General features: G+C 42.0%; 1 protein-coding gene across 1 annotated transcript in view; it reads left to right on the top strand.

Annotated features, from left to right (window-relative positions):
• Positions 1–22,539, top strand: part of prkceb (protein kinase C, epsilon b) — a 144,713-nt gene that overhangs the window by 111,709 nt on the left and 10,465 nt on the right. The window contains exons 12-14 of the mRNA XM_077236384.1: positions 5,223–5,361; positions 15,348–15,536; positions 19,469–19,615. Of these exons, the coding sequence (XP_077092499.1) occupies positions 5,223–5,361; positions 15,348–15,536; positions 19,469–19,615 (475 nt within the window). The remainder of the gene's footprint in view (positions 1–5,222; positions 5,362–15,347; positions 15,537–19,468; positions 19,616–22,539) is intronic.

Here is a 22,539-nt window from a genome sequence, read left to right on the forward strand (position 1 = left end):
TGGACTAAGAGGCTCAGTTACAGCCCCAATTACTAATCACTGTGACCTTGTAAACAAGTTGTGCTTTGCACTGATTGCACAACACAATGATTGGATGATTTTTGTTACTTTCCATCCACTTATATGCAAAATTTTGCTTATCTGTTATGCATTATTTATTCTAATATATTGAATAGGTCATGCAGATGTTGCCTGGTAACTTTCCAGGTGTGCCCAACTTAGTTTTCAGAAGCTTCATTCATGCTGACCATGATAGGGTATGTAAATCACTGCATACAGACATCTAAAGATATAGAAGATATCTTGACAACAATCCATCAACAAACATGCATTCAAGTTTGGGGTCGATGTTATATATATATAATATTATTATATTGGACAAGAATAATATTGGAAAATATTTAAAATAACTGTTTTCTATTTTAATTTATTTTAAAATATAATGCATTCGTGTGATGGCAAAGCTGAATTTTCAGCATCTTTATTCCAGTCTTCAGTGTCGCATGATCCTTCAGAAATCATTCTTATATGCTGATTTGGTGCTCAAGAAATATTTCTTATTATTATCAATGTTAAAAGAAGTTTTTTATTTTATTTGTGGAAACCATGATAAATTTTTGTCAAGATTACTTTATGAATAGAAAGTTCAAAAGAACAGCATTTATTTGAAATATTAATCTTCTGTAACATTAACAATGTCTTTACTCTCACTTTGACTGCATCTCAGTGAATAAAATTATTAATTTTTTTAAATGTGTATATATAATTAATTTCTTTATATAGATAGTCACAATGATCTATATATTTATTTGATTAATAAAAATATTATTTTTATACTAAAAGATTGTACAAAAACCATTACTTTTAAATTGAACTTTTTAACATTATTTTAAAGAGGTGTGCGTCATGTCCTTCTTTGGTTTGTTGTAATGGAATAGCCTAATTGTGGTTTTGAAAAAGTGCATATTTTTCAGCTTTTTAGCAAATTTTTAAGTAGAGAGAGTTTGCTGTGTACGTAATGGAGAAAAATCACTTCTCAGGAACACTGGAACACAGGAAATGCTCTAAATTGAGTCTGCTGCTGTTTCCCTCTCTCTGTCTTTCTCTGCTTTCTGCCTTGTGTTCTTACTATGTCAGTACTTTTCTACAAATGAAAGTAGCTCTTGTAAAATGTCATACAATAGTTAATCTCATACTCATGTTCTGCTGAGGTTTTCAATACACCTATAATAAAAAAGAAAACATTCATTGTTTTTATAGATTTTTACAACAAAATCTTATCATCAGAGACAAATCAAATCATATATGTTTTGTTAAATTATTCATGCTGATTTTATTATTCTATATAAGTCAGCATTATAAATTTGCATAGCTATTGGTTTATATGAAAAATGAGGAAGAAAGAACATTTAAAAGGTCTAATAATAATTTCATTACGTTTGAGCATCATAAAATCCCTGAACAAATGTCACATATGAGTTGTGAGTTGTGTTTTGCGAACGCAAAAGCTTAACAGTCAGAGGTGAACGAACAGCGCTGAAATGGTCTTTTGTCACAGTTGAATTCTCTGCTCTAATGTGACTATGCATAATACAGCAAAATAGTTAATTCTCATGAATAATCCAGACAAAATCCCCGAAACTGAAGACGTAGACAGTACTCTTCTTCCAAAGCAGCCAATTACCACTCAGAATTAATGCCTGTACCTCACTTTTCGCGATGTTGGTTCAACTTTGCTTTTTAAACCGGAAGAACAAAATAGCACCAAAAAAAAAAAAAAAATATATATATATATATATATATATATATATATATATATATATATATAAAACGAATGAATCCACATTTTTGAACAGGTCATAATTGATTATTTCAATGACTGATCCTAATGATTGATTCAATGACTCGCTCGTTAAGACAACGATTTGCCGCCACCTACTGGTGGTTTATTTGCATATGTAAAAATACAATTTTATTAAAGAGATAGAATGCGTAGATAGTAGTATATTATGTGCGTTTATAAATGGACTATTACAAGTGAAATATAAGATAAAATTGTTGTGTATAACAGAGATAATAAATTAATTGCAGTTGCATTGCATGAAATGTTTGTCCGTCTTTTTTTTTTTTTTCATATGGGGGCCTCCAACTGTTTTCATTGAAACAGGCCTGCAAATTGCAAAGGCTGCCTCTGGACAAAGCCTCTCCTTGCAAACCCTTAGAAAGTCACAATCAAACTCTGGAAAAAACAAAGAGTATGTTACCTAACATCTTGGAAAATAAATGCGAAAATGAGAGCAGCATTCACCATTCATACACTTCAAAGGGGACAGATAAGAGCTACCGATGTAGCAATGTCATATAATCTATATCAACAAATGAAACTCACTGATGAATTTAAGTCTCTTTCCTGGAAAAGATAGGAAGAGTGATGTGACCAGGGTGCGTTGGAAAGTAGACTACTGTAGGATAGGACTGGATACAGAGAAAAACAAGAGAGACAGAAATAAGAGACAGATGGAGAGATGGACAATTCTGGAACATCTTGTGATGTAGAAGCTCATGTGGGTAGAGGACAATAGAGCAGCCGTTCACGTCTCATGAACTTTCTACCCCTTTCTTTTTGTGCACCTACATTAAAGGTTAGACACCTACTTTTTCTTTATTTGTACTATTTTTCCACACTTTGAAATGATAGTGAATCTCAAATGGAAGTATGTAAATTATGTGAAAAAATAAAACTATAATTAAAACCGACCGATTAAAATTGACATCTTTGCTCTTTATTAAAATATTAGTAAAATGTAGTTTCAGATTTTGTAAGCATATTGCATAGTCATACTTGGAGTTTCCTCAGCTTTTTGTTTTTCTATGCATTTTTTTTGTTCCAGTAAAATAAAACCTGTAGCCTTTTTGCTAAATAATTTTGTCAGATTAATATCTTAATCTGTGTTAATTGGTATTTTGTTCTTACCCAATATATAAAAACATATACAATATTTTCCTCATATTTTGATGGTTTGATAAAACTTGTAGGGTCATTAATAAAAAAAAATATCGGTTTAACTCCTCAATCAAAAAGTGTATCTTAAATTTGGGAAGTGGGTGTCTCAACACACATCTTTCCAACATTCATTAAAAGCTTTTTCCCCCACACTTCTGCATGTTAAAAGTAATTGAACACTTTTGGTGGGGAAAGACAGAGAGGAATGAAGCCCGTCGTGCCAACTTTTCAGACCAACAGGAACGTATCGAGCACCAGGGTGCCTTTCTGAAAGGCAACAGTTGCATAAGGGTTCCGACACTCCCCTCCCTTTTCAGTGAGGATGCTTTTATGAAAACACCTTTGACTGAATGACATCCTGCAAAGTGATGTTGACATTCTTGTTGCAATCAACCATCAAACCCCAATCTGACTGGTTTCATCCAACTCCTTTTTGTCTTTCATCAGTGGCACCTTATCATCTCGCTCTCTCCTTTTCTTTTTACTCTCTCTTTACCTTCCTCTTGTGCTGGTTAAAATCACTCCACGGGTACATGCTGTGCCCGAGTCTTTAATAGTCTAGCAAGCCCAATAAACCAGTGTTTCTCAAACTTTTTTTTGTCTTGGTCAGCCCCATCCCAAGTGATCAAATACTCCTGCAATATGTCCAGAAATGTATATCCACTTTAGACATTCTACTACTAACTATAAGTAACTTTGCAACTACATGTCAAATAACTCTCATTAGAATATTATAAATTTTGCTTTCTAAGTGTCATACTTGTTTAATTCACTGTAATTAAATGTTTCACTGTTGTCCTGAATTGAACATACAATATGTACTGTTGTAACAATGTAGGCAGGGAAGCTGAAGACAGAAGACTCAGGTTCTTACAAAACACTAATAAGTTTAATTCTTATTCAAAAAGCAAGCAAACAGGCAGTGCAAACACATCTAAACATAACAGAGACTGGACATTGAATGTCTAAGAGTGAAGGCAAGGGTGAGGCTTAAATAACAAACTGAAACGAAATGACACACAGCTTAAACCAAAGAACTAATAATGATGGTAACCATGTAAACTGAACATTGAGCAGAGGAAGTGCATGCAGGTGAGGGCCAGGGAGGATGATGGGATATGTAGTGACCGTGACAACTGTACACCGTTTAGAGATTAATCAATTTAATTTTATTTTAAAAAAATTGCGCAATCAGAATATTTACATTTAAATAAATTTAAATGGGTTTTTCATGTTAAAATATAATAATACAGTGTAACTTTTTGCAGTGTTAAGGAATAACGTTTTTTTTTTTACACTGCAATGAATTTATCTTATCATTTACATCCAATTAAATCTATTTTAGTATAATGTTATTAACCTCGACTATTGTCATCTAGTGAAGAGACATCTTATCAGTCTTTGCCTTCAAGGAATATGTTTTAACTATAGACACTGCTGGAAATTGACAAACCTTACTGAAGTGTGAACATGGTTGTCAATCTGTCTATCAAGACCATCAAAGTACTATTAAATTTAAAGTTGAACAATTTCTGATGCAAGTTTCTGAGTCTTGCTGTATATGCGCAATTGAGAGAATTGTAATTCTATGTTATTTTATACATTTCAAATATCAAAATTAGTTTTGCATGAACATCTGTATCTTGCGTCTGTATCTTGATTTATTCAATTTCAATAGATAAGAAAAAATGCTTTTAAAATATTAATACAATTAAATGTGAAAACTTTGGTTGATACTTTGACCTTTAATTTACTGAAATGATGTCCGTGTGCACAGGCGGACATCACGATATTAGTGTTCGCTTGATCAAACTAATATCAGGGATATGAGTGTCAGTAAATGATTCACCTGCTGTGTTGCAAGTGTTGCTTAATATTTGGATAGAGAGAGAGATCCAGAATCTGAATCATGCATCAGTTATTTCAGGATGTTTAAGATGGCAAGATGTTTTGCTCTTTTATTAAATTTCAATTTATGGTTAAGAGGATCAAAATGTACGGTAGAAAGCAGAGATGAGAATAAAAGCAAAAATAATAAACATAGGTATGTTTTAAAGATAAAGATGTCCGTTTAAGTTCATTCAAAGTTAACCTTCACAAAAATCTTCACAGAAATCCCTGTGTGATGTTCTCCACGTAATACCAACATTTAAGTACATGCTACGTACGTATTGATTTATATTGCTGTTTGTTACATTTGCTTAAATTTTCTTTGCAGGGATTTGAAACTAGACAACATTCTTTTGGACGCAGAAGGTCACTGTAAGCTGGCAGACTTTGGCATGTGTAAGGAGGGAATCCTGGATGGCATCACGACCACAACATTCTGTGGCACACCAGATTATATTGCCCCAGAGGTACAGTATTTCACACTCTCACAGACACAAATGCCCAGTGAACACAAGATAGTCTCATTTTCTACTGCTTGTTTCTCATCAAAGCTAAGAAATGTAATATTATTATTTATTTTGTTTAAAGGGGACCTATTATGCCCCTTTGTCATGTAAAATAAGTCTATGATGTGCCTTAAGTGTGTATGTGAAGTTTTAGCTCAAAATAGCCCACAGATCATTGTTATAGCATGTTAAAATTGCCACTTTTGGGGGTGAGCAAAAATGGGTTGTTTTTGTATGTGTCCCTTTAAATGCAAATGAGCTACTGCTCCCGGTCCCCTTTCAAGAAGAGGGCGGAGCTTCAAGAGCTCATTCTCTGGCACACCGACAAACAACAAAGCAGGACAATTTCACATTCTGAAAAAAGAGTAGTGGTGTTCAGCCTTACATGTTCAGTCACCTATCATCTGATTGTACTGTCCATAAAAATTGTGCGTTTATGAATTACACAGATGGTGAGTATGGTGGGATAAAAATAACGTCATAGCTCTGGTCTCCTGGTGCCTTCACGTGCTGTCAGAAATACCATAATTCCCACTTCTGAAGTTGAGATTACGAGCTTGTTGCATTCAAGTGGGCGACTTCAAAGGGCGATCATGTGCAATTTTTAACTAGAAAAAAGTTATTTTCATTTTTACGATAATTCTGATAGCACGTGAGGGTAGCATCAGTGAAAACAGGCAGAGACAATGGCAGCTGTAGCAACATTAGCCGTACCGAGTGCAAGCAAACTCTTTCAGAAAGGCAATTTGGAAGGTCTCACAAAATATGACGTGTGATACTTACTTTGTCTGGAGCTTAAGTTTGGGCTCGAAGCGTTGGTATTGACCCATATTTCAGAACCTTTTTGAAAATCTAGCATTGAAAAGCCCCTCATTTGTGAAACAGTCCGGCACAAAATTATTTTCTAGTATCGGTTTTACCGATACTAGATACGTGACTTTCAAATGAAAGATTGGTATCAAAGAGCATATCCAGATTCCTAAGAGACGAAGACTTGACAGAGCAGCCATCAAGTGTTAGACAGTATTCTAAGTTAGTATGTGAGGACGTTTTTTGTCCAATAGAATCTCTGTTTTTTCCTAATTAAGTAGTAGGAAATTACTAGTCATCCAGTTCCCTTTCGTTGTCACTCCGAGTTACGTCGGATGATGACGAATGGGGTTTCGCTTAGAACACCTATCGACTTCGAGTATTACAAAACGAGCCAATGGCAAAGAAATGCCATGGGTCTGCGGAATTTGCATAGCGTATCTCCGCCTTACCTCGTGGGTATAAAAGGAGGACGCCGGCAACATGCAGATATGTTTTCGCTTCGGAGCCAAGAGTATTTCTTCACTCCACAGTCATCTCTGACTTCGCTCTACGAGACGAGCTTCTCTCTCCGGTGTTGGTGTGACGGCGATCTGCAGCGAGCTCACAGTGCCTGCTGATCTGTGCAGTGATCTGCCAGTTTGTGTGTGTGTCTCCCTGTGTGCTTCAACATCGCGGAGTTTTTTTCTCCTCTCATAAAAGAGCTTGCACGCGGCACGTCTTTTTAAAGACGGCTCACCCGTGCATTTCTGGTTGCAGCGGACTGGTATCGGACTCTGATGGGCACCAGCGCTGTCTAGTGTGTTTGGGCTTTGATCATGCTTGAACAGCGCTCGTGGGTGACTCATGTTCTCGCTGGGAACGTGATCATCGCGTCATATATAGGTCGAGACTCTGTGAACTCGCAAGAGTGAGAGTCCCCTCATCCACCCCCCGATCTTCGGCTGGTGGCCAGGGTGACCTGAGGGTTACGGTCTGGATCAAGGCGCCAACTATGTGTCCGCGACCCCAGCCCCCCTCTTCAATGACGGTGCCCGCTAGTGAACTGCTGATTCCCGCGAGTCTACCCTCTGGTGGCCCGCGTGTTTCAGTTGAAGCTACAGAGGAAGATGCCATGTCTGTTGCAGCATCACTAGGTGGGTTTGAGTCTTCTGGAAGTGAGGGCTCGTCACAGCTGCCACCTTCCGGTGTGCATACGGCTGTGCCTGAGTCTGATCCGGAGATGACGACCATGCTTTCCTGGGACGATGGGTTTTGGGTAAGGCCGCCGACCCTCGTCCACGGCAAACCCCAATACCTCTCTTCCCGGACGTGCATGATGAGATCTCGAAGTCCAAGAAGACCCCCTTGTCTTCTCAGGACCGCTCGCTGATCTCATCCGCCTTTCCTCCCCTCGATGTGGCCGCTGCCCATGGGTACACTGGGGTCCCCCTGGCTGAACGCTCTGTTGCGATGCTATGTGTCCTCAGAGTGCTTCTTCTCGGCGCAATCCTAAGCACCCGCCCGTGGCCTGTAGTTTTTCATCTATGCTTGTGGCGAGATCCTATAGCGCCACGGGACTGGCAGCCGCCTCACTGCATGCCATGTCATTCTGCTGGTCCACCTGACCCAGATGCTCATGGACCTGCACAAGGGCGGGACTGACCCAGGGCTCTTCACTGAGCTGCACGCCGCCACTGACCTTGCTCTCTGAGCGACGAAAGTGGCCGTACGCTCCCTGGGTTAGGTGATGTTCACCATTCTGTGGCTGAACCTGTCTGATGTGCTGGATGTCGCGAGGACCCGTCTGTCCGACATTCCCATATCCCAGGTCGGCCTCTTCGGCGGTGCGGTTGAGGGCTTGCCCAACAGCTCTCAGCCGCCCATGAGCAGACTGAGGTTGATTCTGTCCCAACGGCCCCGCCGTCCGCTCAGATCCCTTGGTCTGCCCACCGCCGAGGGCGCCCCCCCGCGGCTCCCACCCCGCCCGTTCACCCGGGTCGGCTCTGGAGGCCGCGGTCGGACGCCACAGTCCTCTCCAGCACCGCACCCCGCTACACGCCGGGTTAAGCGGCGCTCTTGAGATGGGCTCCTCAGAGATGGGACTCAGTTCTTTCCCGGAGTTGGTAGCAGGACCACTCCTTTCCCCGGGGGAGGGCCGGGGAAGAATCCTTATTCTCCAAAGAGCTGACTCTCCCGTCTCTGAGCACAGAGAGTTCTCGGACGTCACAGAGCGCCGCCCACAAGCCGTGCTCTCCTCGTCCCCCTCTGTCCCAGAGGTGGTTGACACGGCGTGCCGTCCACGGACCGCTTCGCCCCTGTCCCCCTCTGTCGCCAGACCCCTGGCAGAGCAGGCCCCCGCGGGACGACCAGCCTGGTCCTCCCCTGGCCCCCTCTGCCAGGGCACGGTTGCTAACTGTGCCCCCACATCGGGCCGCTATGCCGTCCACGTCTGGGCCAGTTACTCCGCTTCGCTGCCCCTCCGGGGGGACGCCTGTGGTTCGCATGATCCCGCTGGTTCAGTTCCTGGGAGCCTGGTTAGAGCTTCCCCGTCTGTCCGCTGGGTCGCGCGGACCATCAGGCTCGGCTATGCGATTCAGTTCGCACGGTCTCCTCCCCGCTTGGGGAGTCCGCTCAACTTTTGTCGGTGGCTATGCCCCCATCATGAGAGCAGAGATTGCCACCCTGCTGGCGAAGGGGGCAATCGAGACTGTCCCTCCAGCCGAGATGAGGTCCGGCTTCTACAGCCCCTACTTCATTGTCCCCAAGAAAACCGGTGGGTTACGGCCAATCCTGGACTTGCGCGTGCTGAACCGCTCCCTTCACAGGATGCCGTTCAAGATGCTCAAAGTTTTTTCGAATGCATACGGCCCAAGGATTGGTTTGCAGCGATCGACCTGAAGGACGCCTACTTTCATGTCTCCATTCTCCTTGACACAGACCGGTCTTCGGTTTTCTTTCGAGGGGCAGGCATCCAGTACGCGGTTTTCCCTTTCGGGCTAGCCCTGTCTCCTCGCATCTTCACGAAGGTCGTCGAGGCTGCCCTTGTTCCCCTTCGGGAACACGGGGTTCGCATCCTGAGTTATATCGACGACTGGCTGATCATATCTCATTCTCGAGTTCAGGTTTGCGGAACACAGGGACCTAGTGCTTCGGCACCTAGCTCGTCTGGGCCTTCGGGTCAACTGGGAGGAGAGCAAACTTTGCCCCGTGCAGAGGATCTCTTTTCTCGGTATGGATATCGACTCGGTCGCCATGTCCGCGCAGCTTACGAGCGAGCGTGCACAGTCACTGGTGACTTGCCTGAGACAGTTCGAGGGCAAGAGTGCGGTTCTACTGAAACTTTTTCAGAGGCTCCTGGGGCATATGGCTTCTGCAGCCGCGGCAACGCCGCTCGGATTGCTTCATATGAGACCGCTTCAGCTTTGGCTTCGCGACCGAGTCCCGAGGTGGGCATGGCAACACGGCACCCTCCAAGTAACAGTTACTCCGACCTGCCGTCAGACCTACACCCCGTGGTCGAACCTCAGTTTTCTACGGGCCGGAGTGCCCCTGGAACGAGCTTTGCGGCTTGTTGTTGTAACGATAGATGCCTCCTCCACGGGCTGGGGTGCCATGTGCAATGGACGTGCTGCCGCAGGCTCCTGGACAGGACCCCGTCGCCTCTGGCATGTCAATTGCCTCGAGTTGCTGGCCGTACGTCTTGCTTTGCGCCGCTTCCGGGCCGTGCTCTAGAACCAACACGTACTAGTCCGCTCGGACAATACCGCCACTGTAGCGTACATCAACCATCAAGGTGGTCTACGCTCCCGCCGTATGTCGCAACTCGCTCGCCACCTCCCCATATGGAGTCAGAAACATCTGAGGTCGCTTTATTTATATCCCCGGAGCCCTGAACTGTGCAGCATACGAGCTCTCACGGCTTCAGCCACTCCCTGGAGAATGGCGACTCCATTCCCAGTCGGTCCAGCTGATTAGGGACCAGTTCGGGGACGCACAGATAGATCTGTTAGCCTCCCACGACTCGACCCATTGCGCCAAGTTTTATTCCCTGACCGAGGGCACGCTCGGCACGGATGCTCTGGCGCACAGCTGGCCGCAGGGCCGCAAGTATGCGTTTCCCCCAGTGAGGCTTCTTGCGCAGACCTTGCGCAAGGTCAGGGAGGACGAGGAGCAGGTCATTCTGGTCGCGCCGTACTGGCCCGCCCGGACCTGGTTCTCCGAACTAGTACTCCTCGCGACAGCACCTCCCTGGCCGATCCCTCTGAGGAAGAACCTTCTTCCTCAGGGACGGGGCCACCTATGGCACCCCGTCCCGATCTCTGGAACCTCCACGTGTGGCTCCTCGATGGGACGAGGCAGGTTTGAGTACCCTACCACCAGCGGTGGTGGCTACCATCACTTCCGCTAGGGCGTCGTCCACGTGACACGTCTATGCGTTGAAGTGGAACCTCTTCGTCAGCTGGTGCTCTTCTCACCGAGAAGACCCCCGGAGATGCTCGATCAGCGTTGTGCTTTCCTTCCTTCAACAGGGGCTGGAGCGAAGGCTGTCTCCCTCCACCCTGAAGGTCTACGTCGTCGCTATTGCCGCACACCATGACCTCATCGAAGGTAAGTCGGTGGGGAAGCACGACCTGGTTATCAGGTTCCTGAGAGGAGCGAGGAGACTAAATCCGCCTCGCCCTCCTCTCGTTCCCTCTTCGGACCTCTCAGTGGTTCTAACTGGCCTGAAAAGTGCTCCATTTGAGCCCCTGCAATCAGTCGAGCTTAAATTCCTGTCTATGAAGACATCACTCCTGGTTGCACTGGCCTCCATCAAGAGGGTAGGGGACCTGCACGCATTCTCCGTTGACGAAGCGTGCCTGGAGTTCGGGACGGCTTACTCTCACGTGATCCTGAGACCCCTGCCTGGATACGTGCCCAAGGTTCCTACCACTCCCTTCCGGGACCAGGTGCTGAACCTGCAAGCGCTGCCCCTGGAGGAGGCAGACCCAGCCTTGTACTGCTCTGTCCAGTACGCGCTCTCCGTGCCTATGTAGACAGGACGCAGTGTTTCAGGACCTCAGACGAGCTCTTTGTCTGTTATGGTGGGAAGCTGAAGGGAAAGGCTCCTTCCAAGCAAAGGTTGTCTCACTGGATAGTGGACGCCATTGCCTTGGCATACCAGCAGCAAGGTCGACCGTGCCCCCTTGGTGTGACTGCCCACTCCACCCGGAGAGTGGCGTCCTCTTGGGCTCTAGCGCATAGCGCCTCGCTAACAGACATCTGAAGAGCTGCAGGCTGGGCGACACCTAACACATTCGCCCGATTCTACAATCTCCGAGTGGAGCCAGTGTCTTCTCATTTACTCGCTTCAACCAGCTAGTACTGGATCCGCTCAGGTGTCTTCGCTTGCTCGCCATTCCACTCCACGGACTGGATACGTGCGATATTTCCTCAGGTGAGCTTCTCCGAAAGCCCTGAGTTCCTCCAGCACTCCTGATGTCGGCGCCAGTGTCTATTGCCTGCGCGTCGGCTAGGTGCCTCCCGTGTGCATGGTCCCTCCTCTGAGCGACCCCCACATGTGTATTTCCACTGTAAGCCTCTCTGAGCATGTGTCTTTCCCTTGGCAAGCCACCTTGCCACCCCTGGGGTTGAAATATTCCACGTGTGGCTGGACACCCCAGTGTTCTCCATATGCATCCCTTTGGGTCATATGTGTATTTTCTAAGTCCCTCCCTCTGGGTTGGCAATAATTGCATATTTCCTCTAAACAATGGGATATTGTTCCCCAGTGTACCTTGGTATTCCTGTGCTAGATAGGAGTCCTTTGTCCGTGCCAATCTCACGACAAGGATCTCAGATTTACGCAGGGCACTGGAAGACAGCCGAGAAGGTGGCGTGATTAGACTGGTAACCCCATTCGTCGTCATCCGACGTAACTCGGAGTGACAACGAAAGGGAACGCCTCGGTTACGTATGTAACCCTCGTTCCCTGAATAGGGAACGGAGACGTTACGTCTTCCTGCCACTTTCCGCTGTACCGCGGGGATCGCCTGAGCTCAGTCTTTTTTACAAAAGTTTTTTATATCAGCTATGCATTCCGTTAATTTTGTGAATTGGTAAGTTTTGTGAGGGCGTGAAGAAATATAGAGCTGAGTATCATCAGCATAACAGTGAAAACTAATGCAATGCTTTCTAATGATATCAACTAGCATACTAGGGTAGCATGTACAGAGTCAACAGTAACGGTCCTAGTACTGAGCCTAGTTGTACGCCATGCTGAACTTTTGATCAATAAGACATCTCTTTGTTTACTGCTACAAACTGATAACGGTCAGATAAGTATGATTTAAACCATAGTAATGCAATTCCACTTATGCCAACATAATTTTCAAGTCTATTTAAAATAATGTTGTGGTCAATGGAATCAAATGCAGCACTAAGATCGAGTAACACTAATAGAGAGATACAACCACGATCGGATGATAAGAGCAAATCATTTGTGACTCTGATGAGACCTGTCTCAGTACTATGGCACGGTCTAAATCCTGACTGAAAATCCTCGCAGATACCATTTCTTTCTAAAAAGGAACATAGTTGTGAGGATACTGCCTTTTCTAGTATCTTTGACAAAAAAAGGTAGATTCGAGATCGGCCTGTAATTGACTAATTCTGTAGGATCAAGTTGAGTTTTTTTAACAAGCGGTTTAAAAATAGCAAGCTTAAAAGTTCTTGGTACGTATCCTAATGACAAAGGCGAATTAATGATATTAAGAAGAAGATCTATGACCTCTGGAAGCATCTCTTTCAATAGCTTAGACGGTATAGGGTCTAACATACATGTTGCCGATTTAGATGATTTAACGAGTTTAGAAAATTCTTGCTCTCCTATAGCAATGAATGAATCAAATTTTTCCTCAGGGAGACTACAATGCACTGTCTGATTCGATACTGTAGTAGACGGTTGCATAGTTCTAATTTTCTCCCTGATATTATCAATCTTGTAAGAAAAGAAGTTAATAAAGTAATTTCTGCTGTACTGCTTGGAAACGTCTGGGGTTGAAGCTTTATTTTTCGTTAATTTAGCCTCTGTTTCAAATAAATACCTAGGGTTTTGTTTATTTTCCTCTAATAGGGTTGAAAAATAAGCAGATCTAGCAGTTTTTAAGGGCTCTCTGTATGCAATCGTGCTTTCTTTACATGAAATGCGAAAAAACTTTAGTTTTGTTTTCTTCCAGTTGCACTCCATTTTTCAGGCTGCTCTCTTAAGGGCCTGAGTGTGCTCGTTGTACCATGGCGTTGGACTATTTTCTTTAATCTTCTTTAAGCGCAAAGGAGCAATTGTGTCTAAAGTGCTGGAAAAGAGAAAGTCAAAAGTTTATGTCGCAATATCGAGTTCTTCTAAGCTATCTGGGATGCTGAGGAGATGAAACTGATCAGGAATATTATTAGCCTTGGCTAAATGAAGTATACACGAGACTAGATAATGATCTGAAATGTCGTCGCTCTGAATTTTAACGGCATCAACATTGATTCCATGCGATAATATTAGATCTAGAGTATAATTACGATTACTATGCTAATAGGGCAGATCACCACTGACTGTGGGCGGGGCTTCTCCCCACTATGACAACATTGTAGGGGGGAATCTGAATCAGCTCGTTCGGAGAGACAGCTTTTGACTTAAAAAAAATTAGTGAGTGGATTTTTACCATTATAGGCTTTTGGTTAAAAAACAAAACTGCATGCAATTTCAGGAAGAACATTGTTTTGGTTGTTTTTTGGCTCTGCGTGACTGTGCAGATGAAACTTGTTCTGTCTCATGACCGAAAAAGACAATCACTATTAGTCTTAAGACATATAACCAGTTTAGATGGAAAGGATCTTAAGCTGACTTGCTGACTGTACAAGTGCAATCAACTTGGATGTTTAAGTCATTTCAACTTAAATGTCATTCAAATAACTTTTAAAAAATTGGTTGTTTCTTGTATAACATAAAAAAGTTGTAAATTGCTTAACTTATTTTGATGAGTTAAAGCCATGTAAAAAATATGTTGTCATAACTTATTGATCATATAATTTTTTTTCACAGTGTATCTATACCTATTAATAGATAATGGGTACCTCCTTAAAAAAAAAATTCCATGACCCTTCACAACAGATAATGATTCACAATGAACTCTGTTAGAGAGCTACATATGGCAATTCATCTGTTCAATAAAATACCTTACTCACCTGTTGAGGAATAAACATGCCATCTCCTTTTACAACATTTCAAATCTTTCAGTTCTTGCCATCTTCAAAAAGCCAAGCCAATGCTGGATCTTGTTTTATTACGAGCTCTGTCGCATTCTCTTTTTGCCAGCAGACTCTCCACTGTTTGGCTTTTTTAAAAACTGGTAATTCTCCGGAGGTTCGAGATTCAGCGTGCTTCATGTCTACCTTTGCGCTTGTTGTGACAACTAACCTATGCCACTCCCACACCATATACAGATGCATGTCAAAGTAGCCGGAGCAACGTTTATCTATTTACGGAAATGACTAGACACACACAGGCGAGTGATATATGTTTGCAATTTACCACAAAACCTCTAGGTCTAAAATATGAGGATTTATAATAGGCTTACCATAGTGAATCAGGGTACGACGAAAACATTATTTAAATGGTGTTAATTTTAAACAAAAAAGTCGCATAGTGTACCTTTAAATATTTTTGTCAATTGACTGATATCAGATATTTACTGATTGATTGGTTTATCACCAGCTTTCATACTGTGAGCCTCATTTATAAAGCACAAGCCGAGATACTCTGAATTTCTTAGTAAACGTTTTTTTGTTTATTCTTTGTCTATTTTTTGTTAATTATTGTGACAATTTACTTGAGAATGGTTTTATGAACACAGATGTGTGTTTCATTAATGTTGCCCGATGAAATAGTTTTAGTTTTTCAGTGTTTTCCATTTTCAGTTCAGTCTTAGTTTTTCATTACATTCAGATCAGTTTTCATATTTAGTTTACAGTCATAACCATCCGTGACCGAAGAACTTCACAGACAACTGCCGGTTTTTCTCTCCAAATCAGCACAGAACAAGTGCTTTGATCTGCACTATATATCCTCAGTTATTCTATTGTAGGCTTCAAATGAAATTCTCTTTGTTGTGATGTGTCCTTTGCAGATCTTGCAGGAGCTTGAGTATGGTCCATCAGTGGATTGGTGGGCTCTAGGTGTGCTGATGTATGAGATGATGGCTGGTCAGCCTCCTTTTGAAGCAGATAATGAAGATGACCTTTTTGAGTCCATTCTCCATGATGACGTCTTATATCCCGTGTGGCTCAGCAAAGAGGCCGTCAGCATTCTTAAAGCGGTACGTGCCCTTTCTTAGGGAATTTTTCAAAGAATTAATTTTGCTTGCTCTCTCACTCTTCTGGAAAGAACAGTTGTGAGTTGTTAAGTAATAGAAGAGCAAAAGAAGATGACAGATTAGAAAAATTACACTTCTTCTGGGAAAAGAACAGATTGTTTGTGTTCCCCGCTGGATTTTTGGATTGTGTAATCTCAGAGGTCTCATTTCAGGATGAGCAGCCCACCATTGCATGGGTTCCTCCTGTTTTAACTGTCCAAATTGGTTAAGTCAAGTCAAGTAACATTTATTTATATAGCGCTTTTTACAATACAGATTGTTACAGAGATAACAGGAAAATGCAACAAAGTTTGTTTCCAGAAGAAAAAAGCGTCCTAGTCCATCTTAAGTAAGTTCAGTGATGTTTCATTTTGTTGTAAAAAACGTTATTAATTTAGTTAATTTTTATATATATATATATATATATATATATATATATATATATAGCCGCTCTGGAGAAAACCGTGATGTCATCATCCAGTTCAGTTCAGTTCTCATATAATGGTGTCAATGCAGGCAGATAAATATTATTGTTGAATATTGAATGAAATGTTAAATTTAATGTCCCCAATTAAGCAACCCAAAAGCCAATGGTAACAAAGGTAAAAAGGCGAAAAAGGCGACAGTAGCAAGGAACCAAAACTCCATCATGTGGCAGGATGTAGAAAAAACCTTGGGAGAATCCAGGCTCAGTTGGGGGGCCAGTTCTCCTCTGGCCAATGAACGAACAGTGTACGATTATGTTTCAGGCAGCATTATAGGTCAGAAGTCAGATTGGATTGGAACAATCAGAATGTTCCATCTGGTTGAAGATCACTCACCGGTATGGAGACGAGTTTGTTGAGGACCAGTGCATATGAAAAAGAGCTGAGGAAGATTTTATTGCTCATGTTTCATTTATTTACTTTGTCTCTAATGTTTCTCCTAAAATGCTTTTGGAAAATTTAAAAAAAACAAATTGTTGACAAACAGTAAAAGTATCGAGCTATAAAATGAATGTGAATGGCACAGCTCAGATCATTTGGTGTTGGAGGAATTTGAAGGAGAGTTCCTCTGTTAAAGCATGCCCTTTGTACATGGCCCCTCAGACGGTGTTAGTGGACCTTGTTCTAGGAGCGGTTTGGCCCGTAGAAACGAAAGTTCTGATCACGGGCTTAGGGTTTGACGGCAGGCCGGGGTGATCTGTTGTCATACAGGGCGTGCCGCTCTGCCATGGTCACCTCGGGACTCGATCATGAAGCACTGCTGTCACACCCGAAGGGGGCAGCGGCGCCGAATTATTATCACCACAGAAGTCTGACCCACCCTCCGATGTAGCGATTGACATCTGTTCAACGTGGGGAGTGCTGAAGGAAGCGACTGGTACACACCTTGTGGATGGTCCAGCACGTTTCGTCAGTGGCTCAACTGGCTGCGGAGCGTGGGAGGGGTGAGCGTTCCTAGGGGTTTGTTCCCCGAAGGAAGCGCGCTCACCGTAACCCTCTAGAATGACAGCACACACCTGGTACACACCTTGTGGATGGTCCAGCACGTTCCGTCGGTGGCTCAAATGGCTGCGGAGCGTGGGAGGGATGAGCGTTCCCAGGGGGTTGGTTTCCCCGAAGGAAGCGTGCTCACCGTAACCCTCAGGTCACCTGCACTACTGCCTGAAGTAACTCTCTGTGGAGGGTTAGATCGCGGCAGAGGCACAGGTACTCCACCACTTTGCAGGAACGAGAGTCTCGACTGTCGCTCCGAGATGGTCATCTTCCCACAATGGGTGAATGACTCATCCACGAACACTGCCTCAGCGTGTTCAATGCCCAGACACGCGATACATCGCTCGTGACCATTCTGTGATCCCAAGTAACGACAGCATCCAGAAACACACAGGTAGAGTGACATGTTTAAAAAGACGCGCTCTACCCGTGTAGAGCTCTTTTAGGCCCCGCTCTTTTAGGGACTGCTCTCCTTGGTGCTGAAGCACGCAGGGGAATGGTCACAGCGAACACAGACAGGAATGTGGACCTCTCTCTCACTGGTGATCTTACCAGCTGTAAGAACAGCTTTTCAGCGCTCTCACGGCGCACTTTACCAGCTGTAAGAACAGTATATAAATGTATATATACATATATATATATATAGTGTGTGAAAAGCACAAACCACATGGAATCTGATCTTTTCGATTCTGATTTAGGCCACTTTCATATGCGGTCCTAAATCAGATATAGGCCCGGTGTTTTGCAATGTGACCTCAGTCTGAAGACTTATGTTGGAATTCAATTGACTTTTATGTCAATCTAGATCGATGTTCGACAAAATTTTGCATGGACTGGAGACACTTTGGTCATAGTACATACCGATAGTTCTTTGGTCACTCGGTTAATATATAAAAAGACACCTGCAAAGGTAGACAGTGGAGGGACAGTGGAAGGAATGCATTGCAATATTGCGTTACTCCCGTTACTTAGTTACTTTTTAAGGAAACTAATGCATTATGTTACTTGCTCTCAAATGGGCTGGTCTTGCTTGTTTTTCATTTTTATTTTAAAAAGGTCTACATTTGGCAAAATTAATGTAAAGGCCCTTTCACACCAACAGTAAAATTAATCAGCCTCAGGCTGAAGGAAATGCAAAATCTCGCCTGTACAGTAGAGGGCGCATATCAAAACTTTCAGCTGTGCTGTCATTCTGGATTGCAGTAGAATATAATACAGGAGAAGAAATTTCATCATGTCAAGTTTATCTAAAGTCATTTTTGCTTATTTGCATGGTTGAATTGGATCATCGAAGGTCAGTAGCAAAGAGATTGATTAATAAAGTGAGATTAATACATAAAGTATATTTGTGTTATTTAACATATTTAATTATTGCAGGTTTGCGTAATATTCTGAGTTTGCATTTCACCGTTTTATTCATTTTAAGGAATACTGAATCTGTTTTTGTGAGACGAGTAAATGCCGGCTCACATTTAGTCTAGAATTATAGTAACCATCATGTTTACACAGTGCACACAACACAGTATATAAGTAATGTGTTACATTACTAGTTACTTGAAAAAAGTAATCTGATTACATAATTCTTGTAATGCATTACCCCCAATACTGCTCATAAAAATCACAGTGACAGCTCTATACAAGCAAAACTTCAGGGAAAACTATACATTATATATCATTCCCATATGTGTCTTGCACACGAATTTACGTGGCACATCACCTTATAAATGAGCATGTGAACGTTGACTTCAATGGCCTCTATGTTTACTTCCATATGACAGCGTGCTGCTTGTCATCTTTTTTATTGTTCTTTTGCACATGCGGGTTGGTTCAGGACTGTGAAAACACTTCAATCTGACGTTGGCCACATTTGAAATATAATGTGAATAGCCAAGAAAAAATTACATCTAACCAATAAATCAGAAATGCATACTAAGGCTTGCAGTATGAATGTAACCATAGTGTCCGGGGACATCTGTGTGTGTGTGTGTGTGTGTGTGTGTGTGTGTGTGTGTGTGTGTGTGTGTGTGTGTGTGTGTGTGTGTGTGTGTGTGTGTGTGTGTGTGTGTGTGTGTGTGTGTGTGTGTGTGTGTCGCCTTTTTCCTTCACATGTCCAAGATTTACTTTGGCCGTCCTTTGCCTATTTGTTAAGCTTTGTGGGAAACACAGTCTGTTTGTCTTGGAGAGTGTGGTGCACACTGCGATCTGTCTCACTGGCACTGTGGTCACATGACCTATGGTCAGCCCAGGTCATCTTCCACAGAATGCATTCTTACATCACTCATTCATCATCATTGATCATCCCAACTTAACATTATGCATATGTCTTCTGGTTAACATGTCTGCTGTCAGCATCATGGCCCAAATCTTTGATATTTTTGCTTCTCTAATTGTTTCTTCTTTCTTCGCACCATTGTTTAGTTCATGACGAAGAGTCCCAGTAAGCGGTTGGGTTGTGTTGTGTCCCAAGGACTGGAGGAAGCTATTAAAGTGCATCCATTCTTCAAAGAGATTGATTGGGTACTTCTGGAACAGAGGAAGATCAAGCCGCCATTCAAACCACGTATTGTGAGTATCATTGTGTGTGAGATATTGAGGACTGTCACTCTGTTACAAAACCTAGTGCACTGCCTACGTAGGCAGCATTTTAAGGCATCATAGGCGAGGTGGACGACATGGCTATGCTGCAAATTTGAAGGCAGACAGTGCGTTTATCCTTCCCACAGAGGTCAATCCCAGAATGCTTTGCAATTTGTAAAACAAAGAAAAATATGTGTTCAATATAAGTCATTCAATATCAACAAGAATCATTTAAAATAGCTGTTAAATTAAAAACAGACTTATTCAATTTATGTGTGTGCTATGCAGTATAGGCCAATATTTTTTATGCTTATTGTTATCTTAGCAACTTGCTCATTTTAAAAGGTTGCATTAATAACTAAAGTTAATGCTAAACTGGAATCAGTTGTGAGTGGAGTCTTTGTATGAAATTGCCATAAAAGTATTCCAAATTGCTAATTTAAGTTCCATTTAAACTATGACTCTGCCTTAATGTGAAGTCACTTTCGCACAATTCCACAGGCAAAAACGGTACATTGTATATTGACAGTGGTGTTGCGAACTATGAAGCACAGTTCACTCAGAAGGCACTTTCAAACAAAACGCGGTGAATACGTATGAACAACTTGAACCGTTGTGAAATCTGCTAATAGAGTGTGTGTTTATGTATAACACTTACCTGGCATGACATAATACATTTGTGTGGACAAGTCAAGTCACTGCTGCAAAATGATAAAATCACAGCCAATTAGAATGTATTTGATGTTTAATAGAGTGGAACAACTGGGTTTCGGAAGAAAGGGAAATAAAGATCTAATTGTTATTGAGGAACTAGGATATACCGCTTGCCGCTTTATCACATCGTGTCTGGTTAGGACACAGTTTAACTCTGTATATTGGCTGGTTCACCACAGACATAAACACTGGCCGCTCTAAATACAGGTATCTAGAACATTACGGTACTTGAACCCTCATGGTTCTTTGAAGTGTTTGTGTCACATGTCTGTTTTTGGTAGTGTGAACAGCGGGATATCTGAGATGCTCTTGGACTCTCAGAACACATCAGACACAGTACTTTGATACAGAGATGCATGCTGGCTCCTGTAAGTGTATGTGAAATGCGTCTCAGATAGTGTGAGGAGAGGTCTGTCCGTCCGCCCCATTCTCACGCCTGTTCACAATGCCGATGAGAGCCCTTAGAGGGTGTGAATGAAAGGAGAGGTCTGGAGAGTTGGGGAAAAGACATGCACAGATATATTTTTGTGTTGTGTTGTGTTTTAAACAAGGAGAAACTTCTTCACCGTGCCAGTAATTACCAAGAAGAATTGTCAAAATGATTGTCAATCCATGATATAAAAATATGGGAGTATGTGCATGCATGTTTGGACAGGGGAAACTGCAGGATATCATCTGAGGGTACGCACAGTGACAAAGGTTTTGTTGTTGTTGTTGTTGAAAAAATGTATTTGCTAAAGGTAACAATTCAACTAAAGTTAGAATTTTTGAGTATGTCTGACATTCATGTATCTATTACACCCGTCAAACAATCAGTGCGAGCAATTGCCTCTAGACACATTTTAAAGGGTTAATCCAAAAATGAAAATGCTGTCATCCTTTACTCTCCTTCATGATTTTGGTTAATCTTCGAAACACAAATTAAGATATTTGGAACCTGAGAGATTTCTGTCCCTCCATTGAATGTCCAGATAAGCAAAACTTAGAAAAGGTGTCATTTAACAAATCCACAATCCTTGGTTTAATCCAAGTTTTGTATAATAAATACTTAAAAAAATGAAAATACTTAAATATAAATATTTATATAGCGTGTAATGGAATCATGTGATTCCCCTTCACAAGCTTCTGTGTTTAACCATATGTAATGCATTATATGGCTGCATTCAAAATCGAATACTTCCCTACTATATAGTATGCAAAATACAGTATGTGACAAAAGAAGAATGTCCGAAACATACCCGGATGACCTATTACTTTTGGTGAGATTCTGAAGTGTGCATACGATGGACACTTTACTATCAAAGCCCCGGCAGAGGGTTTGTGAATGGCAGTGAAGCGACGCAACTGACGCTGGTAGATCACGTGATAAGGGCAACATGATGAATGTGGTATGTCCAGATTACATTCGGTGTTCACACACTCATATTATATAGAACGTATTTTTTTAGCAGTCATGAAGTACTTATTCAAAATAAGTACCTACTCAAGAGAGAATGCGATGTCAGATGCAGCCTATGTACAGTATGTGTGTTTATACTGTATGTGACTATAAGCCTAAATTAAATATTTTCTTAAACAATTTAATCTCTTTACAAGACTTGGATTAAACCACTTGATTCTTATGGATTCATTCTTCTTTTTTTTTTATTAAAAATATCTTAATTTGTGTTTTGAAGATTATCCAAATTAATTTAAATTGGTGAGCTACCCTTACGAAAAAGAAGTTTATTCAAGTGTGCTATTAGTATACTTCTTTTAAACTAAAAAAAAAGAAGAAAGTATACTTTCAGTCTAATTTGTATGTACTTCTCAGAAATATACTTTACTTCTCAGAAATATACTTCAAATTGCACTTAAGTATACTTGACTTATACTGACAGAAAAGTCTAAGTATATTTGGCCAATAGGCTACTTGTACACAATCTTTTGATTGAGATATACTTAAAAGTATAATTAAGTATTCAAAGTACACTTGGCTTGTAGTTGTGTTAACTCTTTTGATCGAGTAGCCTATTAAATATACCTTTTTTTACATAGTTTTTCATATACAGTCTTATGAAACTTACATTGTTTGAAAATATTGATTCAAATATTGATATAAAACAGATAGGTTTCTAATTCTGCATATATGAATTTTAGTGTAGGCTAGTCCACTGGTAGTGTACATAGGAATTTACTTTAATTCTACTTTGCTCTTT

The sequence above is a fragment of the Siphateles boraxobius genome, unplaced genomic scaffold (assembly GCF_051911475.1).
Source record: "Siphateles boraxobius isolate OS27281-9 unplaced genomic scaffold, OSU_SipBor_1 20, whole genome shotgun sequence".
Classification (NCBI taxonomy): Eukaryota; Metazoa; Chordata; class Actinopteri; order Cypriniformes; family Leuciscidae; genus Siphateles; species Siphateles boraxobius.